The 26,192-nt window shown below is 43.0% G+C and overlaps 1 protein-coding gene across 1 annotated transcript in view; it reads left to right on the forward strand.

The window, feature by feature from the left end:
• WWC3 (WWC family member 3) overlaps window positions 1-26,192 on the forward strand; it is a 152,574-nt gene that overhangs the window by 55,489 nt on the left and 70,893 nt on the right. The window contains exons 2-5 of the mRNA XM_066599932.1: window positions 9,354-9,463; window positions 14,217-14,420; window positions 21,268-21,344; window positions 24,163-24,242. Coding sequence (XP_066456029.1) covers window positions 9,354-9,463; window positions 14,217-14,420; window positions 21,268-21,344; window positions 24,163-24,242 — 471 coding nt within the window. The remainder of the gene's footprint in view (window positions 1-9,353; window positions 9,464-14,216; window positions 14,421-21,267; window positions 21,345-24,162; window positions 24,243-26,192) is intronic.

A 26,192-nucleotide genomic window follows, 5' to 3' on the forward strand; every position in this document is an offset into this window, starting at 1 on the left:
GGTTAATGTCTGTGAATGTCTGGGATATGTCTGAAAAATGTAACAAATTGTCTTGTCACGTGATGTTGCCCTATATATGTGTTTGCAAGAGGTGTGCAAAGGGCTTCTGTTCTGGCTGTCTGTTCTTCTGGGTTCCTTGAGAGAGAGAGTGCTGGCCACATGGGGGTACCTTCAACCCTCATGTGGGGAATAATGGAAGCTGAGGGGAGGTATCCTGATGTCCCCATCTCAGGACCCCTACCTTAAAGGGGTTGTCTCACGAAAGCAAGTGGGGTTATGCACTTTTGTATGGCCATATTAATGCACTTTGTAATATACATCGTGCATTAAATATGAGCCATACAGAAGTTATTCACTTACCTGCTCCGTTGCTGGCGTCCCCGTCTCCATGGCTCCGTCTACTTTCGGGGTCTTCTTGCTTTTTTAGACGCGCTTGCACAGAAGGGTCTTCTTCTTTTGGTCGGCCCGGGCACGAGCGGCGTTCTGGCTCCGCCCCTTCTATGCGTCATCGCGTAGCTCCGCCCCGTCACGTGTGCCGATTCCAGCTAATCAGGAGGCTGGAATCGGCAATGGAACGCACAGAGCCCATGGTGCACCATGGGAGAAGACCCGCGGTGCACCATGAGAAAAAACCGCAGTGCATCCCTGGGAAAGGACCGGCGGCCATCTTTGGAGAAGAATTTTTTAAGTTCATCTTTCATCACATCGGTGAGTAGCAAGCGGTTTAAAAACCGCTTTAAAATGCTATTTTATGCCAGGGGGGTGACAGGGGGAATGGGCTAATGTAAAATTTTGATGTTTGCCGCGAGACAACCCCTTTAAGTAAGTGGAAGTAAGGAGCCTGCTGTGCAGTGTTCCATCTACAAGTGAGTGTCAGCAGTGTGTTCTTCTCACCTCCGGTGTGTGTCTGTCCAGCAGCGGAGCCTTACAGATAACTCAGCCTGTAGGCTAGATGTCATCCTGTGTCCCGGAGTGTATGTGTCCAGGAGTGGCGTCATACAGATAACTAGGACTGTAGGGTGGTGTCATCCTGTGTTCTCCTCCCTGACCTTGCTCAATTGTTATTCCTGCACTGGTGTGTGAAAGTTATATTTGAATAAGTAAAGTTCCAGTCACTGCCCATTCCCTGAGATTGAGGTATTCAATTTTCATCGTATCTGGACTATTATGTGGATTATTTTCTCCGCTGGACAACCAACGATGGGAAGGAATGGTGGCGTCATGAGTGACAATTTCTTCAATCCACTACACATCTATACAAGTAACCTCTGTCCTAGTGTTGCCTGGAAGAGGCCTATTGTTACCTTGGCTCAGGTCGTACGCGTCCGCTGGGGAGGAGTTTGGTAGAGCCACCGTGACAAGTGCCATCTCTACCCCGCCAGCCCGTCAGTTGCTGCAGGACGTTACAATAGCATTACTTATTCCTATTGCATTTGTGTCATTTATGTCGTGATATATATATATATATATATATATGTATATATATTTATATATATATATATAATATAAAATCTCAGGAAATCCCTTCATTAATATCCTACCACTTGCATTTTGTAGTGATTATGTAGCCTTATTGTCAGTTGTCTTGAAGGGAAATTGTCGCCAGCATTCAAAAATTTTTTTTCCGAAGCCAGCCCCTCTTGCTTTGATTGATGTGAATGATGTCACCTACAGTATTGATATAGAGATGTAGCTAGAACTACTGGATTGTGGCGCAACCCTCCAAAAAGTCTTATTAAAAAAAAAAGTTAGGTAGGAGAAAGTTTTTTTTATTGTCCAAAATTAAAAAGCGAGCAAAAAACGCATTTTGAGGACAAAGCCTCTTCATCACATGCTCTACCCTCTTTGACAACTTGACTCTGTCCCCCCATTCATCCCCTGCAGCACTGATGTCTTCTATCTTATTGAGTCCCTATGTATGACCAAGCATCCTCTTACAGCTATAGATGTTGTTCTTCAAGCTACACAAACTGATAGGAGGCTTGTGTTTTTTGAAGTTTTATTTAATTTTGGCCAATAAATTTTTTTTCTACCTAACTGATCCTTTTCTATGTCTTTTTGGAGGCTTGCACCACAATCCGGTAGTTCTACCTACATCTCTATATCAGTTTCATGCCCTGTTGATACAGGTACAACTCTGGTTGGCAGTACCTCCACATGAATCTTTGGATATAGATCCTCATCGAGACCCCATTTGGGACCCCAGTGACAATATCTACATGTACCACCACAGGCTTGATCCACCTCCTTTTTCACTCCAGTCTGTCCCCTACAGTACGTCACACGCAAACTGGTCCAAATGTTGCGCATGCTCCACATATTCTACGATAGGCACATGTGAATGTGTTTTGCCCTGTTTTTTTGGCGTTCGTGTATGTTAATCAAAAGCTTAGGGGCTGGCATAGGAGGAAGTCTTTAGGTGGCTGGCATGGCCTGGGCACACCCACCGGACTGTTAGAAGCTTATTGGCATATGGCGCAACATATTCAAAATTACTTTTCCTAATGTATGCAGTGGTAATACTAATAGTCAATAATGGTTGCATATTTGGAATGGTGTCCTCAAGGTGAAAACTGGTGACTAGTTCCCTAAATCTCCCCCTCATCAGTGGCTTGACATATCTATGTATAAGAAAACGTAAAATGAGAGGTGTAGGGTCTCTGCTCTGGTTAATAAAGAGAGTAATGTGCAGGTGACCACCCTATATGTCCATATGCCCTAACAGGGCATATGGGAAAGGGTTGCAACTGCAATATCTAGCACTTGAACAATGCGTTATCACATTTCTTGCTATAGTAGATGTTGTTCCTTACTTTGAGAAGTAGTCATATCTGCAGAAGGATGTCTGCAAATAATTTACAGAAGTAATGTGCACATTCCTTAACTTTTCACCCAATACTATGTCCGACTCTAATGTAATTATATGCATCATTATGCCATTACCGACCTTGTTTGACCTTGTATCATTTTGCCTTTAGGATTTGAGGGAAAATATGAAGGGTTCAGTGGAGCAAAAAGAATCCCTGATAGTTATGTGGTGAAGTGTTTATGGAATGACTGGCCGGGGGAATGTTACCTTTTGGTTTCATGAAAGGACATAACTAACATAACCACATACCTTTCTAAATAATTAATAGCAGAATCGGTGGAAAGGAGAAAGTCTCGTTTTTCCTGTTCAGAAGGAACAACTTCATTATCCTTAATGAAATATTCATGCTGCTTTTTGCACATACTTGGCATTGTTGCATAATACTGCACAGAATTGCTCAGTACACAGTAACAATGTTTTCTGCTTTATTGCACATTTCCAGTTTATAAATGTTTTACCTTAAATGGAGCCAATGCCAAGACTTAACAGATATTCATAGCAGGAGTGGCTTCACATGGGCGAATATTCATACAAATGAACCCTTGATCCATTGGGTACTCCAGCATATGCCATGCACATCGGAGTTCTTGTTGCATTGGATAAGTTCTATAGCACACGTCAAACGCAAGGCGCATGGGACAAATCTGGACCACCACTTCATTTTATGTGGCCTGCCGGTTGGGTAGCATCCCTACAAGCATTCCACTCACCCAACCTGCATCTCTGGTCCGGCAGAGTCTGTGACTGCTGCCCAGCCAGAGGACAATAGGGAAGGGGCAATATAGGGGACACTATTACTACTGGAGCCACTATGCCGGTCACTATTAGTACTGGGGCTATGATGGGGGTCGCTATTACTACTGAGGCTACTATGAGGGTCACTACTACTACCGGGGTCATTATGAGGGCGCTATTACTACTGGGGCCACTCTGGGGGAAACTGTTACTACTGGGGCCACTATGGGGGTCACTATTAGTACTGGGGCCATGATGGGGGTCGCTATTACTACTGAGGCTACTATGAGGGTCACTATTACTACTGGGGCCACTATAGGGGCACAATTATTACTTTGACCACTATGGCGGTCACTATTACTATACAGTCTTGCACTTACAATCGGCCCTTTGAAGGCAGCCATAAGGCTGATGTGGCCCTCAGTGAAATTGAGTCTGACTCCTCTGCCTTATAGGATAAACACGGGCCATTAAACGCTGATTATTTTGGTGGAATTTATTAAAGCTGCCAGGATGATAGAATACTGGGTGTTTACATTCATAGGTCATCATATGTTTCTTTTAGCATGTTTCCCAAGGTACAGTTCTAATTGGCACTTTGAGAGCCACACATCGGCGTCTGTATGAGACATCCAAACCTTAGACAGTGGTGATACTATTTTGCACCACTGACTCCTATGAAATATTTACACACTAGTTCGTGGGCACTGGCATTTGACACCAATTAGAGGGGTTGTCTGGGACTTTTTGGATTTTTTCTATTGATGACCTGTCCTCAGGACCAGTAATCAGTAGATGATTGGTGATAGTATGCCACTCGGAATCCCTACCAGTCAGTGGATTCCCTGCACCATTGTCACTACGAACCAGCTGATCGGCAGGGATCCCAAGTGGCGGATCTACTTTTATCATCTATTGAGGACCTGTCTTAAGTACAGGTCATCAATAGAAAAATTCCAAAAAGTCCCAGACAACTCCCAGAAGAACCATATTATTGACACCTGGGTCTTTAAAGGACCCATTGGAAACGCCAAAAGATATTCACATGAGTAAGCATGTTCTCATAGTCATACAAGTTTTGTACGTCTCACAATGCGCAAAACTTGCACAAGATTCTCGCCCGTGTGAATGAGGCCTTACTGTGAAGTTGTGGAGTGCAGTGCTGTGAATCTACCCTAGCTGCTTGCCCTTATGAAGTTTTGCTGTAACTTGGAGTGCACAACTGCAGCAGCATCCCCCTCCTCCCTGTCTATTATCTACTGCTTTATACTCCACAGATTTTCCTTACTCTTCAGAAAGGTGGAAAACAGCCCACTTCGCCCCAATGACATGTATTACAATAAAAATGTATCCATGTGTTCCACTCATTCTTGCACAGCCGCCACTATGCGTTTGGGCTGCTATAAATCAGCGCTCGCCTCAGCCCACAATTATAACGTGTTGATCTCCACACTCTTCCGTAGATCCGCATGTGTCACCCACATTTTCTACAAATGCAAGCACCACACCAATTAAACCCCTTTGGCGATAGATTTCTGTTACTGGAAATCTGACACAGTGTTCTGAGCGCTCCGCTGTTTAGCTCAATAGTAATTTAATTAGAAAGATGTGTCAGATTTCCAGTAACAGAAATCTCAGAGCCGCGCCAAAGGCTTTAAACTTCTTTATACTACCCTATTGTTCCAGAAATTAGTGTTGTTTCCAGACCCCGGACTTCACCAAAGTCATTTTCCCTTTAAGGGCTCTTTCACACGGGCGTATTTGCGTGCACAAACATTACGCACGCAATACGCAGAGAGTAGAAGCCATTGATTTCAACATTTCCGTATTTTGCACGCACATTTGGATTGCGCAAAAAAACAGGATGCTCTACTTTTCTGCGCATTTGCGCTCCATAGAAGTCAATGGGGGGGGGGGCATACGCACGGAGATGCGTGATACAATGTTTCATTTTACTGTGAAAAGAACATATCTTGAACTAATTAACTATTTCAGGCAGTGCTTCTTGATTGCCGCGCATAAATGAACATGCCCTGCGGGGCGGAAAAAGTACAGCAAAATATGCCCATATGCACACAAAAAGTATTGCTTGCTGCACAAAAACACAGCGCTGAGGCGCGCAAATGCAAAGATGCCCTCAGTGTTTACTATTCTTTAGGCCGGGCTCACATGAGCGGGTGGGATTCCACATGCAGGAGGTCCGCAGCGGATTCCGGCTGTGAGCCATAACGGTGACCCTGCGAACCTCCCTTAAGTGTACTGCGAATAACCGCAAAGGCTCGCAAGCAGTCATGTGCATTTTCTTGTTTGTACTTCCCGTGCTGTTGCTTAGCGATGACGCGGGTACACCAAGCCCATACACAATATTAATTGCGTATGGGCTGAGGGTCGAACGCCTTCATTGACATCAATGGATGTTATCTGCGCTGGTTCCGCAGCAAATAGAGCACGCTGCGATTTTTCTTCCAGTCGCAGAATGCACAATCCGTATCTCTGAAGGAAAAGTTGAAAATGTATGCCTTTTAGTGCCCGCGTTTTAACGCAAAATAGCGATTGCTGATTGCGCAATTCGCAAATCAGATCTGCTCATGTGAGACCAGCCTTACTTTGTTACATTAATCATTTGCGTAAAGAAGACGCACCACTTGCTAATTAGTTCCAGATGTGTTCTATTTCCAGCGGAATTACGTAGCATATTGCCCATCTCCTTACGTATTGTGCGCGCATTTGAACCCCCCATTGACTTCTATGTCAATGGGGGGGGGGGGGGGGGTGCAAATGTATCGAAAAGTAGAGCATTCTGCGTTTTCTTTTATTTGCGCCACCAAAATGTGCCTGTAAAATCTGAACAAGCACATTGAAATCAATGGGTCCTATTCTCTGCATACTGCATGTGTAAATTTTCACGCGCACAGATCCGCTCGTGTGAAGGAGCCTCCAGGGTGAGAGAACCTGCAGCGGCAGCACAAATACACACAAGCACATTGTTACATTGTATCACTTCATAGGGAAAGCAGATTTGTTACAGTATATGGCAGAACTCTCCGCCCCTCAGATTTTTGGGGTCAATTTCCCTCCAAGTTGTATTTTTAAGGGCCTGGGAAAATAGATGTGAGCGCAGACGTGGCTGTGAGTGACAGATGAAGAATTAGACCTAGTCCCCGCAAAGAGCGAGCCCGCTTATCTAATTTTACAAACAGCTGTTAATTAGTTTGTTTTGCCAAACTCCCAAATCACGTCCTAGAAATAGCGAAAGGAGCGAAGCGTTCTCCATCAGATCTATTTATGTGGTTAGGTCTGAACAATAAATTAAGCTCTTTAATCTCATAATAAAACTGGAGATGTAAAAATAGCAATTATCCGAGGAAGTGGCATGCGGCCGCCGAGCGCGTTACAAGCAGTTTGATTCTAAACATAAACAGTTCCTGGAATGTCGCATTCTGCAGAGCAGATCCTTTATTTTTAGGACTTCTATATTTTACTATCTACTAGCCCGTGTTTAGAGGCGTGAGCTCATCCTTTCTATATCCGCTTCCAGTTAAAAAAAATGTATAAAAATATAGAACTAAAATGCTAAGACTGATTACGCATCTGCGCCGGTGGAAGGTTGCGTCATAGATCTGGCTGAAAATACCGGAAGAAAAAGCGCTGCATGCAGGACTTTTTCTTCCGTTCAAAAACATGCAGCTTGGCGGAAAGCTGGCAGACCCCATTCGAGCCAATAGAGTCCGTCCGGCGCTGAACGGAACCGTTCGGCCGCGAGGATTCCAATGTGGCACTGCAAGCTTGGCTGCTTCTTTAACCCTTTTATGAGCAAGTATCATTGATGCATCTGTATTCAGGTCAAATTATGCAGTTTCGGTATTCATATGTGTATATATATATTTTTTGAATGACATATCTATGTGAGAACTTGTTTTTGCGGGACAAGTTCTGTTTTTGAGGATATAATTTAATACACCATAAAATGTATTGAAAGACTCTTAGAAAATGGGGCAAAATGGAAAAAAATGCAATTGTACCATTTTGGAGGGGGTTTTATTTTTATGACGTTCATAGTGCAGGTCCCTAATGGATATAAAATCATGGCAGCCTGATCTTGGCTGTTGTGGGTTGGTGTTGACTGTCAAAGACATCAAATACCCACTGTATAAGGAGCAGGTTCATCTCCCGAGTCCACTGTATAAACAACATATACTGTGGATGACAGACATCCTAACTGCTTCTGGTATGTACATTTAGGGCATATATATGTGTGACGTGAAAGCGTTCATTTCAATGTGCCTATACTATATGCCTGAGGTGGGAATACCCATTTAAAGGGGTTGTCTCAAGGGGAACTGCTCTGACATTCCTTCCTGCTCTGCAGCTTTTGGCTACATCTGCTCCCTCCAGACGCCCTGCTCTTCCCACCCAGTGCACTCCGCACAGACAACTGTTAGCACTGCTCCAATTTATTTGCTTCCTCCTGTTCTTGGACCAGAAAATAGAACGCGTTACCTGAAAATAGAAGAGAGCTCTCAATATTAACAGTCTTAAGTGCAAGCAGGGGGTGAGAAGGGCCAATGACTGTAGAGCATCAAGTGATGACAGAGAATAGAACATAGATTGGGGGATTTTTCTTGTACAGCCCAGTAACATACAGCCGTTTTGTTATTGTCTGCGGTGTTAAGGACTTATCGTTTATAAAGCACCTTACATTTAAGAAACCAAGGTAAATAATTATATAAGGAAAATTTACCTGCAGATTCAAATTTTTGCACACTTTGGCTTTCATAGGAGCATTCCAATATAAGTTTGTATACTTCTTTTCTATGTATTGTGGTAAGACGGTGCACAGAATGGCCTGCCGGGTCCCTGCTGATTAGCACGCATTCTGTGTACTTGAATGTGTGCTAATCAGCAGGGACAGCTGTGTAGGTGTATCTGGAGGAGTTAAAACCTGCAGACACATTGAGTTCCCTGCTAAAAGCCGCAGGGAAAAGACTGCCGGGGCTGTAATCCTGAGGTCCGGTGCTGACCAGACAGTGTCTGTCACAAGTCTGACAGGGAAGGACGCCCCCTAGATGCCCTGGGTTAAGTAAGTGACAAGGATACTGCGGGTTGGCAACCCAGTAATGAGTTTGACAGGGGAGGACGCCCCCTAGACACTCCGCGTGTGGTATCGTGACAAAGACACTGCAGGTTAGAAACCCATAATTCATGTTATGTTCCAGTGGATATGCATGTGTGATGCTGTAAACCTTTTGCTATTTGCAATAAAGCTGATAGATGCCAGAGATATTTGAAGACATCCGGTTGTTCAGCGTCTATGTGAGAGTAGTGCCAACGTTCTTAAGGGAGAAGATGGCGATCCCTGTGAGCAAGTAACCCCCAAGTTGCCACAGTATATACTGTACACCAAACGTAAGGCCCACTGTGACTTTAATTTTTCTAAATACTCAGACTCCCCCATTAAAAGTTGCTTCCATGTGCTCATATGTTGAGGAAGAGAAATTGCACCCCATATGAGCACAACCAAAAGGGTGCCCATAGCTTTTGTGTTCAGTTAGTCCCTAGGCATGCTACCCGGAGCAGCTTTGCACTACAGTTAATCCTACCAATCCATTGAATTTAGGAAGTAGAGTAAAAAGAAGCCGATTACGCTTTTATATATCGTAGTAATTTACTCTCGTTACTTACATGTTATGTTGTTTCCAGGCGCAATTCATCTCGTCAAGTGTCTAACAAATCCTTTTTTTTCTTCCAGGATAACAAAGCCTTTAACATTTGCAGACTGTGTTGGGAATGAACTGCCCTTAGGATGGGAAATGGTTTACGACCAGCAGATTGGTGTTTATTATATGGACCATATAAACCGTAAGTTTTTTACACTACTTATTCTCCCTCTAACTTACAACATACAGATTTTTATGCCATGGAACGTGCAAACACAAAGCGTTCTGTTAACTGAAGCATCTTATCTAAAGTCGTTGGTAGGCAGGACATAATAGGAAATGCTACTTCTATGCTCCATACTATCTAGCTTTTTTAAAGGGGTTTTAGGAGACCAAAGGGAAAAAAAACTAGGAGCAGAGAATGGTGTAAATGCAGAAATAGGTCCGATTCGCCTCCTAAACTGGCCCCCCCAATCTAGAACAGAAGCCCTGATTCCTGCCGCTCAGATCCTCAAGGAAACTGCGACAGTCATGTGCTGTTCATTGTGGATGTGACCACTCAATCAAGGATCTATGAAGATTTTGTCAAACAGGCAGCTGTGAACCCAACTTGCCACACACTGGTATGGCTTTGGGCTCTTTGTGGAGGCAACATCCGAGGAACCTCAGTTTTCACCCTTGACACCCCCATACAGTTTTTGTTAAGAGGTCACCAGGCCGTTACTTACACAGATAGTCCTAGTGGTGTGGCTGATGATGCTATGCCAAGGCTGAGACGTGGGACCTGATTGTGTGCACTGGAGCGTAGTAGCTTGACTATTGGAGGTTTGGGCAGGCGGTACAGATGCAGAAATAAGGTCCAGGTTGTGTAGTGCAGTAGTCAGAGCTGAGATCAGCAAGCACAGAAATCAGAATAGTTGATGGGCAGGCAGGAGTGAAAACCAGAATCTATATGATCAGGGGCTTTGTCACAGTGGTTAAAAATGACCATTTGTTTAGGCACCCTCTACAGGAAGAGGATGCCTAACATAGGAAAAAGTAGCTGGAGATTGATGGAGGATCTAATGGGAGCGCACACACTGTCCTTTTAAGAGGAGGGGCGGTAGTAGACCCTACAGGCTGAAGACGGGCAGTGATACAAAAATTGGGACCAAAGAGCAGTCTACGGGAAATGATAGTGTCCAACCGTAGCTCCTATCACAGGTGAGCCACCGCAGTAGCGCACTATGACAGATTTTCTCTCCAAATTTCAGTTTTGGACCAAGAATTGTTATAACCTTACTTTAAAATAACACTGTCATCTCCTTTGAGCCCCATAAACTAAGCTAAGGTGAGGAAATGGAGAGTCTGAGGAGGCATGTTTCATACACACCACATGCTATATTCCAGTAGTGTGCCCCACAAAGTCAATGTGCACCAGCAGCTTGACTCTTGATCTCTATGGGAGCCAAGAAAGAGTCAAGCTGCTGGTATGTGTTAACTTTGTGTGGACACGGCGCTGGAATGAAGCGCCCAGTGACTATGACACTCCATGGACTCCCAATTTCCTCACCTTTGACCCCCATAGCATACTTTTTGGAGCTCAAAGGTGATGAGAGTGTCCCTATAATTCAGCATTTGATAGTTAGCTTCTGGAAGTGGGGTGATCTGGCTCTTCATTATAGCAGAGAGTTTCAACATACTGTGTAATTTCACACCACTATGAGCGGAAGATAATGCGAAGGAACTATTTAGGAAGTTTTAAGATTAAAAAAAAAAAATTGCTAATTTTTTCTTAACATTTTATTTTAGGCTTTCCAAAGGTTCTCCATGAAGCAAGTGAATTTTATATAGTGTTCTATGTCTGATAGTCCGGGGATTGTACTGTAGGAAGTATATATTATACGATATTTTATACAAAATTGCAGAACAGGAACTTTCTAGCGAAGATTAACCTTTTCCAATCCACTGTCTGACCTCTGAAGACGTTATGATTTAAGGCTGTACAGCTCCGATGTTGGAAGACATCCGTCGGGGTTCTCTTACTGTATATTGCCAGCCTCTCTGCTGTCAGAGCCTATCCAACGTGTCACCTCATGCAGTACTGGCTTTAGCCAGCATATAGCGCCATTGTACATTGTACATTTTCGCCATTGTAGCAGAAAAAGAGTAAGCCCCCTAGGAAAACCAGGATACAAATTGGATTGCAAAGGGTTAACTTGGCTGTGATGACTTTCTGCAACAAGCTATCTTAAGCCATTGCAAGGCTATTTTCTTAACACAACAAAAGCCATTGCAATGCTACTGAAAGGGCAAATAAATTGTGGTACAGATCATTTTCTTAATGCGTTAAATGTCAAGTTACTATGAAAATGAATAAACGTATCCCAAAAAGACCTTGAGTTCTAAGGTCATTATATTTCTACAGTATATGGGATGTTATTACCTTTTCGTGCTGAAATTGGAAACATTGGACATTGGAAAAATGTGTATTCTTTAGCTGGGAAATACACTCAATGTAAAAAAAAAATCCATTCCCTAGTCAGAATGGGATGAAACTTTCTCTGTGTGATTGTAACGTTAATATAAGTAAGTAATTACAATATCAGAGCAAAACTATCATTAAGGCCTTAGTCAGACGGGAGTTTTTTCGCGCGATTTGCGCATGCGTCCAGCGATTTTATAAAACCATTGCTTTGCAATGGTATCGGACACATGAGCGCTTTTTATGCGCTCGTCTGATAAATTATAGAACAGAAATCGCAGATCGCACCTATCTGCGATCTGCGATTCCTGTTCTCTTCTCTGTATGCGCTCAATGGGGCCGGCGGCAGCAGCGCCGACCCCATTGAGAACATATAATAGACAAATCATTCTCCTCTGCCACAGCTGTAACAGCTGTGGCAGAGAAGAATGATGTTTGCCCATTGAATTCAATGGAGCCGGCAATACAGCTGGCTCCATTGAAAGCAATGGGTTGCCGGCAAGTGCGGGATGAATTTTCGGGAAGGGCTTAAATATATAAGCCCTTACCTGAAAATCATCCAGAAATGTGTAAAAACAAAAAAAAATATATACTCACCTTGTCCCGGCAGACGGAGTTCAGCCGCGGCCGGCCGGCAGTTCTCCTGAACTGCTCAGACTAGTAGCTCTCACTCACACCCATTCATGAATTCATGAATGGGTGTGAATGACAGCTGAGAGCTGCCCCTGATTGGTCCCTGCGCTGAGGCAATCAGAGGCAGCACTCACTCACCCATTCATGAATTCATGAATGGGTGTGAGTGAGAGCTGCCTCTGATTGGTCAGGCTGTGACCAATCAGAGGCAGCTCATTCAGCGGGCGGGGATTTTAAATCCCCGGCTGCTGAATACTACCCTGAGCAGTTCAGGAGAACTGCCGGCCGGCCATGGCTGAACTCCGTCTGCCGGGACAAGGTGAGTATATATATTTTTTTATTTTTACACATTTCTTGATGAATTGCAGGGAAGGGCTTATGTATTTAAGCCCTTCCCGAAAATTCATCCCGCGATCGCCCGCAGCGCATTGCTTTCAATGGAGCCAGCTGTATTGCCGGCTCCATTGAATTCAATGCGCTGGACAGCTCCGGCCCGTTTCTATTAAAACGCGGCTAGGAGCAGTATTTTCAGGCGATTTTTCGGCCCCGGTCACGCGATTTGCGGATGCGCATCCATCATGCGATACGCAAATTGTGGGAAAAACGCCCGTGTGACTAAGGCCTTAGGCTGGTTTCATGTGGCCAAGAATCTCGCACGAGTTTGTGAGATGCACAAAACTTGCGCGAATATGAACTTTCATCTTTTAAATGAAGTCACATACATGAGCGATGATCTATGGAGGGTATCCTGAGCCCGGTCACCTTGTGTGTGTGTCCTCACACATCCACTTGTCCAACACCTCCTAACAGTCTGGTGGCGGGAAATTTGTCCATTCGACCATCCAGCTTCCCGTATTCCAATAATGCACCCTCTCTCAAACTCTGTTAACTGGGCGAAATACCTTTGATTGCGTCGTAGAGGCGTCTAGTGGTCAATAAACTCCACAGAAGCCGAAAAAGCGGTCACTACCTACAAGGAGTCTCTGAGAGCCTTTTTATAGGCCAAGGGTAGAACCACTTTTAGGGCCTCAGGTGGCAAGACCGTTCACTAGTCATACCACAACTCTTATCATTTGTATATCTGCCTGAGATGTAACTGCAGGCCGAGTTTTACAGCAAAACGGCAACTCCTTCGAGGGGGGGGGGGGGATTGTTTTGGAAAAAGTGTACTTTCATGTAAAAATTCATGTGGCTTCTCATCTCCATGCTGTCATCAATCTTCAGGGTGCCGTGGTTGATTATGTCGACAACAGACTTTTAATGTACTGAATGTTTAATTTTCACTTCCATTTGTTACAATTTATGTCATTGAACTGGTTTTGTACTTGCATTGCATTAAAAGTGATAGAACTACTTCTGCACGATCCTGTAGAAAATAGTATTTATTTTTGCTGTGCATAGCTATATACGGCAGTTTTAACTGATGGTCGGTAGCAAATGGACTGGGTAGAGTGGAGATATTAGACATTTTTAGAGTGGAGATATTAGACATTTTTAGGGTATGTTCACATGTAGCGGAATTGCTGGGCATGCCACTTCCGCATCACCTGACCAGCGGTGCTGCACTCGCTGCTCTGGAAATTCTGCAGCATTTCCGCTACCTGTGAATGATCAAAGGCAGAAGTTCTTTATTGCTCAGAGTTTCATACATTCAGTGCATGGAATGTAACTGTTCATTATCTGTGGTCTGCTTAGACATGTCTGCTATTGGTTAGTAGTCGTCATGAGTTTTCTCTCCATCATTACATGTCATTTGATCAGTTATAAATCAGTCGCATGTGGGCAATCAAACCAAATAAATCTTCTGCATTCATTTCCGGCAATATACTATATCTCCCACTTTCTTGTTGGCTTATAGAAATAACACAAATTGAAGACCCTCGAGAGCAATGGAGACGAGAACAAGAGAGGATGCTGAAAGAGTATTTGGTAGTAGCCCAGGAGGCTCTTAATGCCAAGAAGGAGATTTATCAAATCAAGCAGCAGCGCTTCGAGTTGGCTCAGGAAGAATACCAGCAACTCCATGAACTTTGTGAGGATGACAATCGTTCCCATGCCAGTTGTAAGTACATAGATGGTTCCTTCCTCTTAGGTTCTCATCCAGTGCCGTTGTCCTGAAGGATGCTCACCCGTCTACTCCATTAATAACAATGATATAGTCGTATGGCGTAATATTCAGAAGCCTATCATCTTGTGGATCCTATGTTATATGGATCCATGATTTATTATAAGCTAGTATGGAGTATTACAGGTGTACTAATGTACTTAGTATATGCTGACATATATCATTTAGCATGGTATTTTCAGGAGAACTGCAAAAACTTGCACTTTTTATAGCACAATAGGGTATCTATTGACTCTGAATATTATCACTTTGTACATTTAGGGACAGGACAGATGCGGCTTGTTCAGCGTCTACAGTATATACAGGGGCTGATGATTGTGTTCTAGGAGATGACTGATGCAAGTGATATTAGAGGCTGCAGTTTTTCTTTCTATAAGGGCTTTGACAGATAAGCATTTGCGCAAAATCTATTGCGGCAACGGAGTGTATTTACATATGAACAAGGTTGGGGGAGGGCAATAATCAGGCTGACACACGTATGTCAGCATATAGTTCTGTACATTTTGTGATCGCAAAGCCAGTTCACACGCGTGTGTTACTCTGTTTTCGTGGACTTGAATAGCTATCTGATTGGCCATCCTGTAATTCTGCATATATAGCAGTGACTGTTGCTGAAAGGCTCTTGCCTGACTGGACATACCTTCCCCCAGTGAAATCATCTGTTTGCTGAGGGGTGCTGGGCATGAGACTAGGGGAGATCAGCTGAATACTGAAAGAAGTTGTCTCTGATGGGTAAACCCCCTTAACAGAGTTATCCAAGTTGTTATTTTTTTTAAAGTCCCGTTAGACAGCTCCAGTGCCGTGGTACCGTTCTCGGCAATGGATCTATGTTGACAGGCTGCAGCAGCCTGCCTAAGGGACGTCACAGGCTGCTGCAGCCAATCGTAAGCCTGAGGATGGCTCAAACTCTGCCAGAGCAGACTGACTGCAGCCTGTAAATACAACGCCAGATGAGGAGATAGGGCTGAGGGGCTGGAGCTGCTAGGTGAGGCACGTATAGGATGCTTTGTCATGGGGAGCTCTAATTAAAAAAATATATATAGAACTCAGACAATCCCTTTAAGTGTGTCTACTTCAATAAATGTAATTTCTTAGGGCGCGCACAATACACATTTTAGTATTTTGGCATGCGCATTCAGTCGCTCAAAATAAAATAGAATATACTCTATCTTTCTACATATTTGTGCACCAACTATCCCCATAGAAGTCAACGGGGGGGGGGGGGGCAAGGGCACATACAATACGCAAGGAGATGCGTGAAACACTGTGCAATTCAGTTGGAAAAAGAGCACATTTGGAACTTATTAGACGAATTGGCCATTTCAATTGGTGTGTGATTTTGTCCTGTGCAAGAAAACATGCCCTGCGAGAGTAAAAAGTGCTATAGAATACGCCAACTGCACGCAAAAAAAGCCTTGTCCAATGTGTAAAAAAGTTGCACCAAGGGATCATTCACACGAGGGAATTTGCACGGCTAACTCACATGCGCAAAAAAATGCGACATTAGAACTAATGGTTTCCTATGGAAAACGTTCAGATGAAGGAATTTTACCCGTGAAAAAAAAATAAAAAAATCGCACCTAAAAAGAAAGGACATTAGCGACTGAAATTCCCTGCTGTGCGAAAATATGGGTTTGAGCTATCTTGGTGTGCAAAAGTGTCCATAGACTCTTATAGGAGCTGGAAAAAAAGGGAGGGAGAGCAAGTTCTGCCGCGCCGCTAAACTCAGAAGCATTGTGTTCCCGTGGGGATGAAAGGAAGGAAGCCCCACGGCAGGGGAACCCTCTTCATCTCCCTGAGGGTTCCCTTTCTTGGTGGGGATGAGGGGACTCCCTGGGAAGTTGAACGGAAGCCCTGGCAGGGATAAAGGTAGTCCCCGGTAGGGGTTCCCTTCATCACTGCATGGGACTCCCTTCATCCCCGCTGGGCACTAACAGGAGCTTACAGCGGGACATTTAAAAAGTGTACACTTGCTGTTCCGAGGGATTTTGGGGCTGCTGCCGCGATCTCTCTCTCGTCCCCGAACTCCTGAACAGCAGCACATTTTTTTCATCGCTCATCAGCGTTATTTCAACGCTAATACAGCTGGGGACTTCAGCGCAGAAAAGTCGCCATTCAGGCGATTTTTCTGCGATTGTTTTTTTATTTGCATGGCTATCTTCTGCGCGATTTTGACGCCTGTGTTAATAAGCCCTCAGATGTGCACAATTGTGCTTATGTTCATGTGAAGCCAGCCAAAGGGCAAAAACACATGGGTGCATGCACTAGTACGCTCACCTCTATGGAGTAAATTAGTGCAAGAACTGGACTATTCAAACTACGCACAAGTTCTAAAAAAAAACAAAACTGTAAGATCGGTCCTGCCCTATCTTTCTCACACATAGAAAAAGTTTGTGTAGAAAAGATAGAGCAATTCCAATCTTTTCTCACACGTAGTATTAACGCACGAGAATCCTAAACCAATGGTTTCGTTTTGTCCCATTATGCGGCAAGAGCACATATAGTAAATAGGGTTTTTTAGCTACGACTCTGCCAAAACTGCATGTAATCATGAGCGTTTTGCTTTACGACCGTAAGTTAGAAACATGGCTAATCATTTGCTGCGCCATTTCGGTGTCATTTAAATACACATTAATGTGATCACATTTCTTTGTATCGAGTCCCATGTGTCTTCGTAGACTCATTTCGGTCCCACTTTCCCACTCTTTAGATAAGAATGTCATCTGGCAGCGGCCTACGTGTGTAGGCCAAACATAAGACAAAGCCATTCTTTATATAAACTTCTGCAGCCCACACGACGGTTCCCACTGCGCTGCGTGAGCTGCTGATTGCGCATACATAACTAAAAAGGTTAAGACTTCATTGTAGTCTGCTTTGTTTTCAAACAAGTGATCAATGTTGCCTTTCTGGTATTGCCGGCCTTACGCACAAGGGAAGAATCATCATTTCATAAGAGGCAGGAATCTATTCTGTGGATTGTATTTGTATCTCTTCTAGCGAGTCTTTCCTTTTAGTGAGTCACCGCCACCCACATATTTACACTGATTCCAGTTGTTTGCTGCTTTATATGAATGAACGCTCTCCATGCATGAAATTAGCGAGGAAGATGATGTCATGGGAGTATTTTAAGTAGTTGCAGAAGTTATGAAGTTGTCATCTTTGTACATATGATTATGAAGTTAGAACATCTGATAGCAGTGTGATACTGATAGCAAGCAGAATGATAGCGGAGAGATAGTTCTGTATCGGTAGGTGGAGTTATGTTATCCTCAGTATACCCGGCCAGATGGTTTTAATTGAAATTTTGAGTTTTATAGTCAAAGCTTCATGGAATGGGATAACGTCACCATCAATGTGACCTCTCTTTCATGAAAACAAAGATGTATCACAGTTTTTTGTACATACTGACATCATTAAATGATAATATGCCCCCCCCCCCCATCTGCAAACTTGTTATATTCTACCCACTCTTTTACGGCACTTTGTAATGTACTCATTTGATTAGTCCCCATAAATACATAGTAGACTAGCAGAAAGTCCGACACGGGACAGCGACTGCAATATAAATATATATAATGTATGCGTGTGTGTGTATATAATATCCATGCTCAATTATTCAGTCAAATTCAGAATAATAGTTGTAATTAGAGATGAGCGAGCATACTCGCTAAGGCAAACTACTCGAGCGAGTAGTGCCTTATTCGAGTACCTGCCCGCTTGTCTCTAAAGATTTGGCTACCGTCGGGTGCAGGGAGCGGCGGGGGAGAACGGGAAGGAACAGAGGGGAGATCTCTCTCTCCCTCCCTCTCCCCCGCTCTCCCCTGCTCACCGCCGCAACTCAGCTCTCACCCGCGCTGGCAGACGAATCTTTAGAGACGAGCGGGCAGGTACTCGAATAAGGCACTACTTGCTTGAGTAATGTGCCTTAGCAAGTATGCTCGCCCATCTCTAGTTGTAATACAAGGTGTCAACTACTTAGAATGCACAAAATACTCAAGGCAAACCAACGTGGAGGTCCCTTTGCTGGTTGCCCCACCGGCCTACTTTCATAGACACTGATGGAATTTTTCAGAAGCCTCTGCAAGTTTTTCTTTCACTGTGAGGGCTTATTTAACATATTTGTGCAGGTATTTCCTCGCGGACCTTGCAATGCATTGGATTTCAATGGGTTCATTCAGACGACTGATTTTTTTTTTGCCGTGTAAAATAATTGCGCACGAAAGAACACGACCTACGTGACCGTTTATGGTTGCCTGTTTTATACGTCGCAGGAAAACATAGGTCTTGACCTAATCTTTTGGCGTGATACGCAGCAAGCTCCCATACACTTCTATAGAAGCTGAAAAAAGGGAGGGAGAGGGAGTTGGCCTGTGTACAGTGCTGGGAAAAGAAGACAGCTCGCCATAATTATGCATTATTGGTCATTCTGAGTGTTTTATGGCAATCGTTGGTTTCCATCGCCTTTTGCCTATTTTTTTATCAAATTCACAGAGCAGCGCCCTTTGTAAATGGCTTGAAATATGCAAATAAAAGATTGAGTCAAATCTTCATTTATGCAATTATATGGTGCGTATGGGAAACGTAAAAATGCATACAGTCATGTGAAGGAGGCCTTAGTGCATCCAATTAAAATATTTCCCAATAAACAACATCCCAATGAAGTTTTTTGTACAGGGTGAGCCACGGAAAATTATGTAACTACACACTGCGCCTCACATTCACTCATTCACCATAGCATCTACAAAGTGGGCCATGGAAAAGTAGCCCTTTCATAAGAGTGTGGTGCCAGCCTACTTTTCAATGGACCACCTTGTAGATGCTATGGTGATGATGAGTGACATTGAGGTGCAGCGTCTAGTTACATAATTTTCCATGGCTCACATAGGGGCAGAGTTCTTTTGATAATAAACCGCACTACTAAGATGTATATCTATTAGAATACAGACAGTATATACAGTGAAATCTCTCCAAAAGACCATTTCTTTGAGAAGACCAACGTTACAACTTGTCAGGTCCTCTTTAGGGTGAAGTTCTAATTGGTAACTGTGATGTCAGGGTGCCTGAAAGCATACAGCAGTATTCTAGGTCCATACGGACCCACATTACTGTTGGCGTGTTGCCTTGTTGAGCCTTTGTACAAATTTGTGCTTCTCAGATTTTGCTGTGTTTAACTGTAGGTTTCTAAAAACGTCTCACATGTGATAAAGACATGTCAAAGGTTTTGATTGCTGGGTGTCTGGCTACTGAGACCCCGACCAATTGCTAGAATGAGCCAGTGGAAGCTCATCCCAGCGCTGTCACTGCTCGCAAGTTGAAGGCTGGCTCAGTAAAAAGTCTATGGGCCCTTCTTTAGCTAGTGAGCAGTGACGGTGATTGGACAAGCGCTTGTTCCAGCAATTCGTGAGGGTCTCAGCAGCTGGACCCCAGCGATCAAAACTTTTGAAATGTCCCTATAATATTAAAAAAGTTTTTATAAAGAGCAGTTAAACTTTTAAGGCTAATATTGCGCTCGTGCACATGCGATGTCCCCACAGATGCGAGGCGTCACTCCAGTGGAGTTGCGATCCTCCGTCTCGGCAGAAAGCATTGTTCCAATGGGAACCTTGCATCGCATTGCTGTGTGATGTGTTTTTTGGCCCCAAAGATAGGACATCACTCATGTATATGACTTTATTCAAAAGAATGGAGGGTTATATTTGTGTGAGATTTGTGCTTGCATCGCACAAATCTCGCGCAATTTTCTCAGCCACGTGAAAGTGGCCTAAGACTCTTTCACACGGGCGCTGTGGGCATGCTGTATAGCCACCAGCAAAGATTATGGCTATACAGCTTTAAAAGATCGCTTGAATGGGTTAATTCAAGCTGCTTCAAGCACGATCCGTGGTGCGAGCTGCATGCTTTCCAGCTCCCATAGGAGCCAATGGAAGGCACGCAGCAAAGATAGGACAGATCCTAGCTATGCCCGCACCACGGAGCTAGATGCAGGCATAGCACTCGCATGTCCTATCTTTGAGACATGCAAGGCTTTGTGCTGCACCAAACAATTGTTTCCTAATAGAAGCTCTTTTTGTGCGCTCCTAACCAGCGCACCCACAGCGCCCGTGTGAAAGTGCACTTTGGGGAATATGTTGTCAGAAAATGGCCTATTCAATAAATCACATTTTTTTGTGTTAAACATATTTTTCAAGAAATGTTGATTTTTTTTTTTTTTTTATGCCAATTTTAAGTCACGATCTGTATTTTTAAAAATCTTAAAATCCTGCATTTTTCACACAGACCACAAATAATAGTTGGTCATCTTACTATTGGCCCTTGCTGCATCGCAGTAATCTGCACGATATTGTCCGTGTAGATTCTGGCAGCGACTGAACGACAAACGATAATTCATTCGGTGTTCAGTTTCTGCAGGCATAAAGATCAAACGGCGATCGACTCGTGTAATGAGACAGTTGTTAATCTATGAAGGACGACCTGTTGACTGTGAATGGAGGCGGGCGTCCGGTCAGAGTGATCTCCGCCTCCATTTATTGAGCGATCATCGCTCCTGTGTGAAAAATGTGGCCCGGGAAAGATGGCGCCCGCATAGCCATGTACAGACAACAGTATAAGAGATTCTACAATCAGAAAATAAAAATTGATTAGAAAAATAGAGAATGTTTCAATTTTTTGGTTTTAATTAATAAAAAAAGAATTGGTGATCTAGTCCCTTTAAATGTGTGCAGCATTACTGTACTTCATTATGACTTTTTAGTTGTTGATAATGGCAATCTGTTCTTCTATTTAGCTTTTTCTGGATTTTCTACAAATACAAAATATGATCCACATCAAATCAAAGCTGAAATAGCGAGTCGCCGAGACAGGGTAAGTGCCGCTATAAAGAAATAAATCCTGACTATCAATTGTATATTATACTGGGACCTGTAATCTTAGAGGAGTTCACCAGGATAAAAGACCTTTTTTTCAGTTTAAGGGGTTTTCTGGATACAAAGTGGAATCTGTACCTTTTATCTGCCGCTCTGGACCCTTTTCTTCATCACATGTAGACTCTGATCTGCATTTATGTGGATCACAGCTGCAGTAAAAATATAACAATAGATTGTTACCTACAACTCCCAGCATGCATTGAGCTTGTTTATGGCTCAGCGCTGTAGCTCCGCCCACAACTCACAGTTCCTGTAGCTCCGCCCAAAGCTCACAGGTCCTGCAAGTTACTAGCACCAACCTCCCTCTCATCGCCAGAGAAAGCTGCTGAAGCCGGTAGACCGGACCTTCTGGCACTCATAACTGCATATGAGCAATACAGTGCAGTGCTTCCTACCATCATGCACTGCTAACAGGATATTGGAGGCCATGGGCAGGGGAGAAAGTAGCAAATGGGGACTAGATGTTAGAGAAAGTAGAGATATTTTTCAGGGGAAGGGTCATGTGACAGATACAAAATGATGACAGTAGCTAGACCGAGTACAGGGAACCTACTGCAGAATGACTTATTGTAATATGATGTACATTAGATTTTATATGTTAGTTTGTGCCTGGAATACCCCTTTAATATATCACAGTTCCTGAAAAAAATATATCCTTAATCATGCTTAATCATGGACAACCCCTTTAAATAACTGGGTTGTCTTCAGTGTTTATACCTGATTTTATTTTAAAAAAATTAAGCCAAGAATTACTTGATTTCATATTAAATGCTCCCAGTAAAGAATAGCTCTCAACTAAACAAATGTTCATGTAGGGTAGGCAGCATCCTCCCCAAGTTGCATTTTCTAGAGGTGTTAAGTGGCGGAGGGCAAAGTAATTCTCTCTCCAAAGTTTCTGAAAAGAAGAAAAGTGGCGGAGGTACAAGGGAGTCTTCTTCAATTCATAGTGTTCGCACTTCAGTCTTCTTTCTAACTTAAATCTGAGAAAAAAGGGGACTAATTAATATATTATTAACGAGCTACATTTTTAATAAAGACAGATGTATGAAGTTATAATATTGGTCAAACTACACATTCTAGATGCATAATTAAAACATTTGTGTTTTAGTAGGAACTTGCATCCCTCTCACCACAGTTGGTGGTTGCTGATGTACCTGCCTGTAGGGGCCTGAGGAGTTGAGGTAGCACTCCGCTCATGGATACAGCTGACTCATTATTATGAGTCTGCTGTATTTTTTTTTTCTCGGCTATTTATTAAAGGGCACAATATGTTTTGTCAAGTTCTCATTTTAATATGTTGTCCTTTCCAGTGTTTAAAAACTGGGCACCATAGCATACTTTCTTGACAGATCCAATTTACTAGTAAAGTATATAAAAAGTTGATGTTCTCGCATTTATGGAGTCTCACTTAAATACCCCACGAATCGTGTATCTCAAGGCTTGTCTATTTGGGGCTTATGGATAATGTTTCGGGAAATGTGGTAACTTGCATCCTGTATAAACTTTTTAGTCTTTTTATGCAAAAAAGTAGTTTTGCTCAGTTCGAAGTATCGTAAAAGTCCTACTAAGGCCCAATGTCCATGGGCGGATTTGATTTGTGGAATCCATGAATGCCACCCGCGTGTGAGATCCGCAAATCAAGCCGCTTATAGGGAAGCATTGGGCGTCCACACTTCATTTAACGCCTGCGGATTGTTTTTTTTTTTTATTTGCAAATGCCACGCGTGGATGATAAATCGCAGCATGCTCCATTTTACCTTGGATCATGAGCAGATGTGCTTCATTCATTTCTATGGGAGCTTACAATCCGTAGTGCATCCACAAATGCATTTGTGGATGCACTGCGAATTTGGAAGGTTAAAATCAATTAGGAAGGTGGGTTTGCAGATTTTTTTTTCCGCGTGGATGATCCGCAGTGCAACTATGTACATCCCCGTGGAAAAAAAAGGCAATCTGCGATCTTCCACAAGCAATAAAAAATTAATTTAATGATGACTCGCAGTGCATCCGCTCCGGTAATCTGCATGGCAAATCCACGCATGCCATGGACATGAGGCCTAATAAGGCAGCCTGAATTCAGGTGGTCAATGACGTAGCACTCCTGTTAACAAATCTGGCCTGTGGATGCCCTAATAAATTTGATAAAATTTGGGGTTGTTGGACAAATTGCCCTGCAACCGTATGAAGGTGCTTTTACACGGATTGATTATAATATAGAGAATAGAGAATCGGAACAATTAACAAACAGTGTAAATGCATGCACCGACTCAACAACGAATCAAAAGTCTTTCACTTCTCATTCGTTGTTTTGTTTCAGAAAATGGAATGACGTATCATTCAATGTAAATGATTGCCCATCTTCATTCACAGTAAGCAGGCAGTCATTCACTTATGAATGACTTACTGTGAACGAAGGTGGGTAAGCGGGAACGATCCCCAGTGCTCCACCTCCATTCACTCCTTTGGTTTTATAGCCTTTTTTTGTTTGTTTTTTTTTTTTTTTTTAAAGAGGAACAACAAATCTGATCATAACACTTTTTTTGTACATTTTCTGGCCCATTATTTTGGCATTTTGTACATTGTCGTATATTCTGTATTCTCTTACCTTACAGCTAATGTTTTGATGCTGTTCTTCTTCTTCAATGAACTTTCCTTTAAAGAAATAAAGGAAAGTTAATCTAAAAAGTTTCTGCCAGTTGAAAATATTAAACTTTTAGAAAATGCAGTTTGTAATTAATATAGCCATCATTTCTTAGCTTTCTAGGTTAAAACGAGAGCTGACATTGATGAAGCAAGAACTTCAGTTCAAAGAGAAAGGAGTGGAGACTCTACAAGAGTAAGTTTATCATGATGTGGAGCTACATGTTCCATATGTGTCTCGATTGCCACTAATCATACATGTGTACATAGATTCTAGAATACTCTAGGTGTGTTCTATGTTTCATCCTCACAGACATGATGCTTTGTAGAACTAGTCAGCACCCACCAACCGGCTTCCAGCTTCTTTGGAGCCCCCGATGTTGGCACCTAACCCAGCTGGGCCTCTTGCTTATTTTAATGGGTGGTGAGAACCTGTGCAGTGATCTCTCCCCAAAACCGACAGTTTGTGTGAAATCAGCCAAAGCAACATAGAAATCGGCATCACCTCTTCCAGGTGGTTGGATGTGTTGTGACCTCAACCAACTACGGGAAGGGGCTCTGTTTTAATACTTGAGGTTTGTTCAGAGCTTCAGTCAAAAGTTCCATCAAATGATGCCATCATAAGTGCTGGAAAAAAATTGCACAGCATGCATTGCTATTTTGTCAAATGATACACATCATGATGGAAACCCGGAAGGAACCCGTTATAGTCACTTTGTTATCTTTGTTTTTCTGTTCCTGTGGCAGAACAAAATAAGGGAAATTTGGACGGAGCCTTACTGTATGGGACAACTTCTCTCTGCCCAAGCCAACACTAGTATGCTAAACATACCTCAGAAAAGAATATATACACTTTTTTTTCATGCACTAACATGAACATGTGCTGTTGCACCTTTTATGTACGAGGGTGTACACAAAAATATCGATATGGCGTACGAAATGCATGCCTTAAAATCGGTCTGTATATGTCTTATTGGATATGATTTATAATCCCATGTAACTGAAGGGGAGATAATGATACAAAAGCTCCCGGGTAGATGTCAACATCTACCCAAGCAACAGGGTTCAGGGGTTTGAGCCTCTCAGCTGCTATTACCAGTTGACTCCCAAAACCACCCAGAGCAGGGCAAGAGGTGAAGTAAACATAAATTTGGTGGGAAAGCTCTCAGCCAAGCAGGAGGCAAAAGGGCAGCTCAGTGCTAATGGCTAAAATACCATGCATTTCGTATGATATTTCCATATTTTTGTCCACCCCTGTATGTAATATCCTTTGTAATGCACATATGAAATTCTACCATTAAGCAGCCTGTCTGAGCTTCTGGTTCCAGGGCGGTGAATGGTCACATCAGTTTGCATTTTGTTACTGTACAACTTGCAGAATTTAGTATTTGTTGCAATGCTGACTCAGTCTTCCCTCCTCCCAGGATGAGTTTTTCTTACCCAGTATTCCACAAGGACCCAAACATGTAATTCCTTCCTACTGAACGCATAGCTGAGACGACATTACAGCTCTGGCAGTGCAGGGAATTTCCATCTGGGCTGGTGTTTAGTTTAGAAAATCTTAGCATAGTTGAAGAACAGGGTGGCATTGTTAGGGAGCTGGTAGAGAAGCCATAGATTATATGTATGTAGCACAAGACACGAGCCCACGAGAAAACACCAGATATGGCCAGTGCCCTGAGATAACAGTAAAACACACAGAAGTGACTTAGAAACAAAAAGGCCATTGTTAATAGTAATGGGACAGGTCCTGTTTATAAAAAAAAAGCCCTGGCCTCTCAACAGTACCTGCTGTTGATAGAAGGGTAGCAGGAAGAAAGCTGTGGTTAGCTGGAGGCCTTCTGCCAGCCCTGATGATGTAAAAGGCCAGATTCACAACAAAACTTTCCATTCTTCTAGTAAGTAATCTATGGCTTTACATGGGAGGTGTCTAATGCGGCTGGCAGCTATTTCTTCTAGATGGGATTTTAAAAATAGGACTCTAAGGATTAAATCATTCCAAGGGCAGCTTACTCACGGGGTTAATTTATTCAACATATCCTCCGATTTGACATTAATGAATGAGGTTGTAAAAAGTAGATATTGTTTTATGGCCACTATGTGCTTTATGCTGGGAAAGGTGTTTTTTTTTAAACTTTTTTTAAAG

This window comes from Eleutherodactylus coqui, chromosome 4, assembly GCF_035609145.1.
Source record: "Eleutherodactylus coqui strain aEleCoq1 chromosome 4, aEleCoq1.hap1, whole genome shotgun sequence".
Classification (NCBI taxonomy): domain Eukaryota; kingdom Metazoa; phylum Chordata; class Amphibia; order Anura; family Eleutherodactylidae; genus Eleutherodactylus; species Eleutherodactylus coqui.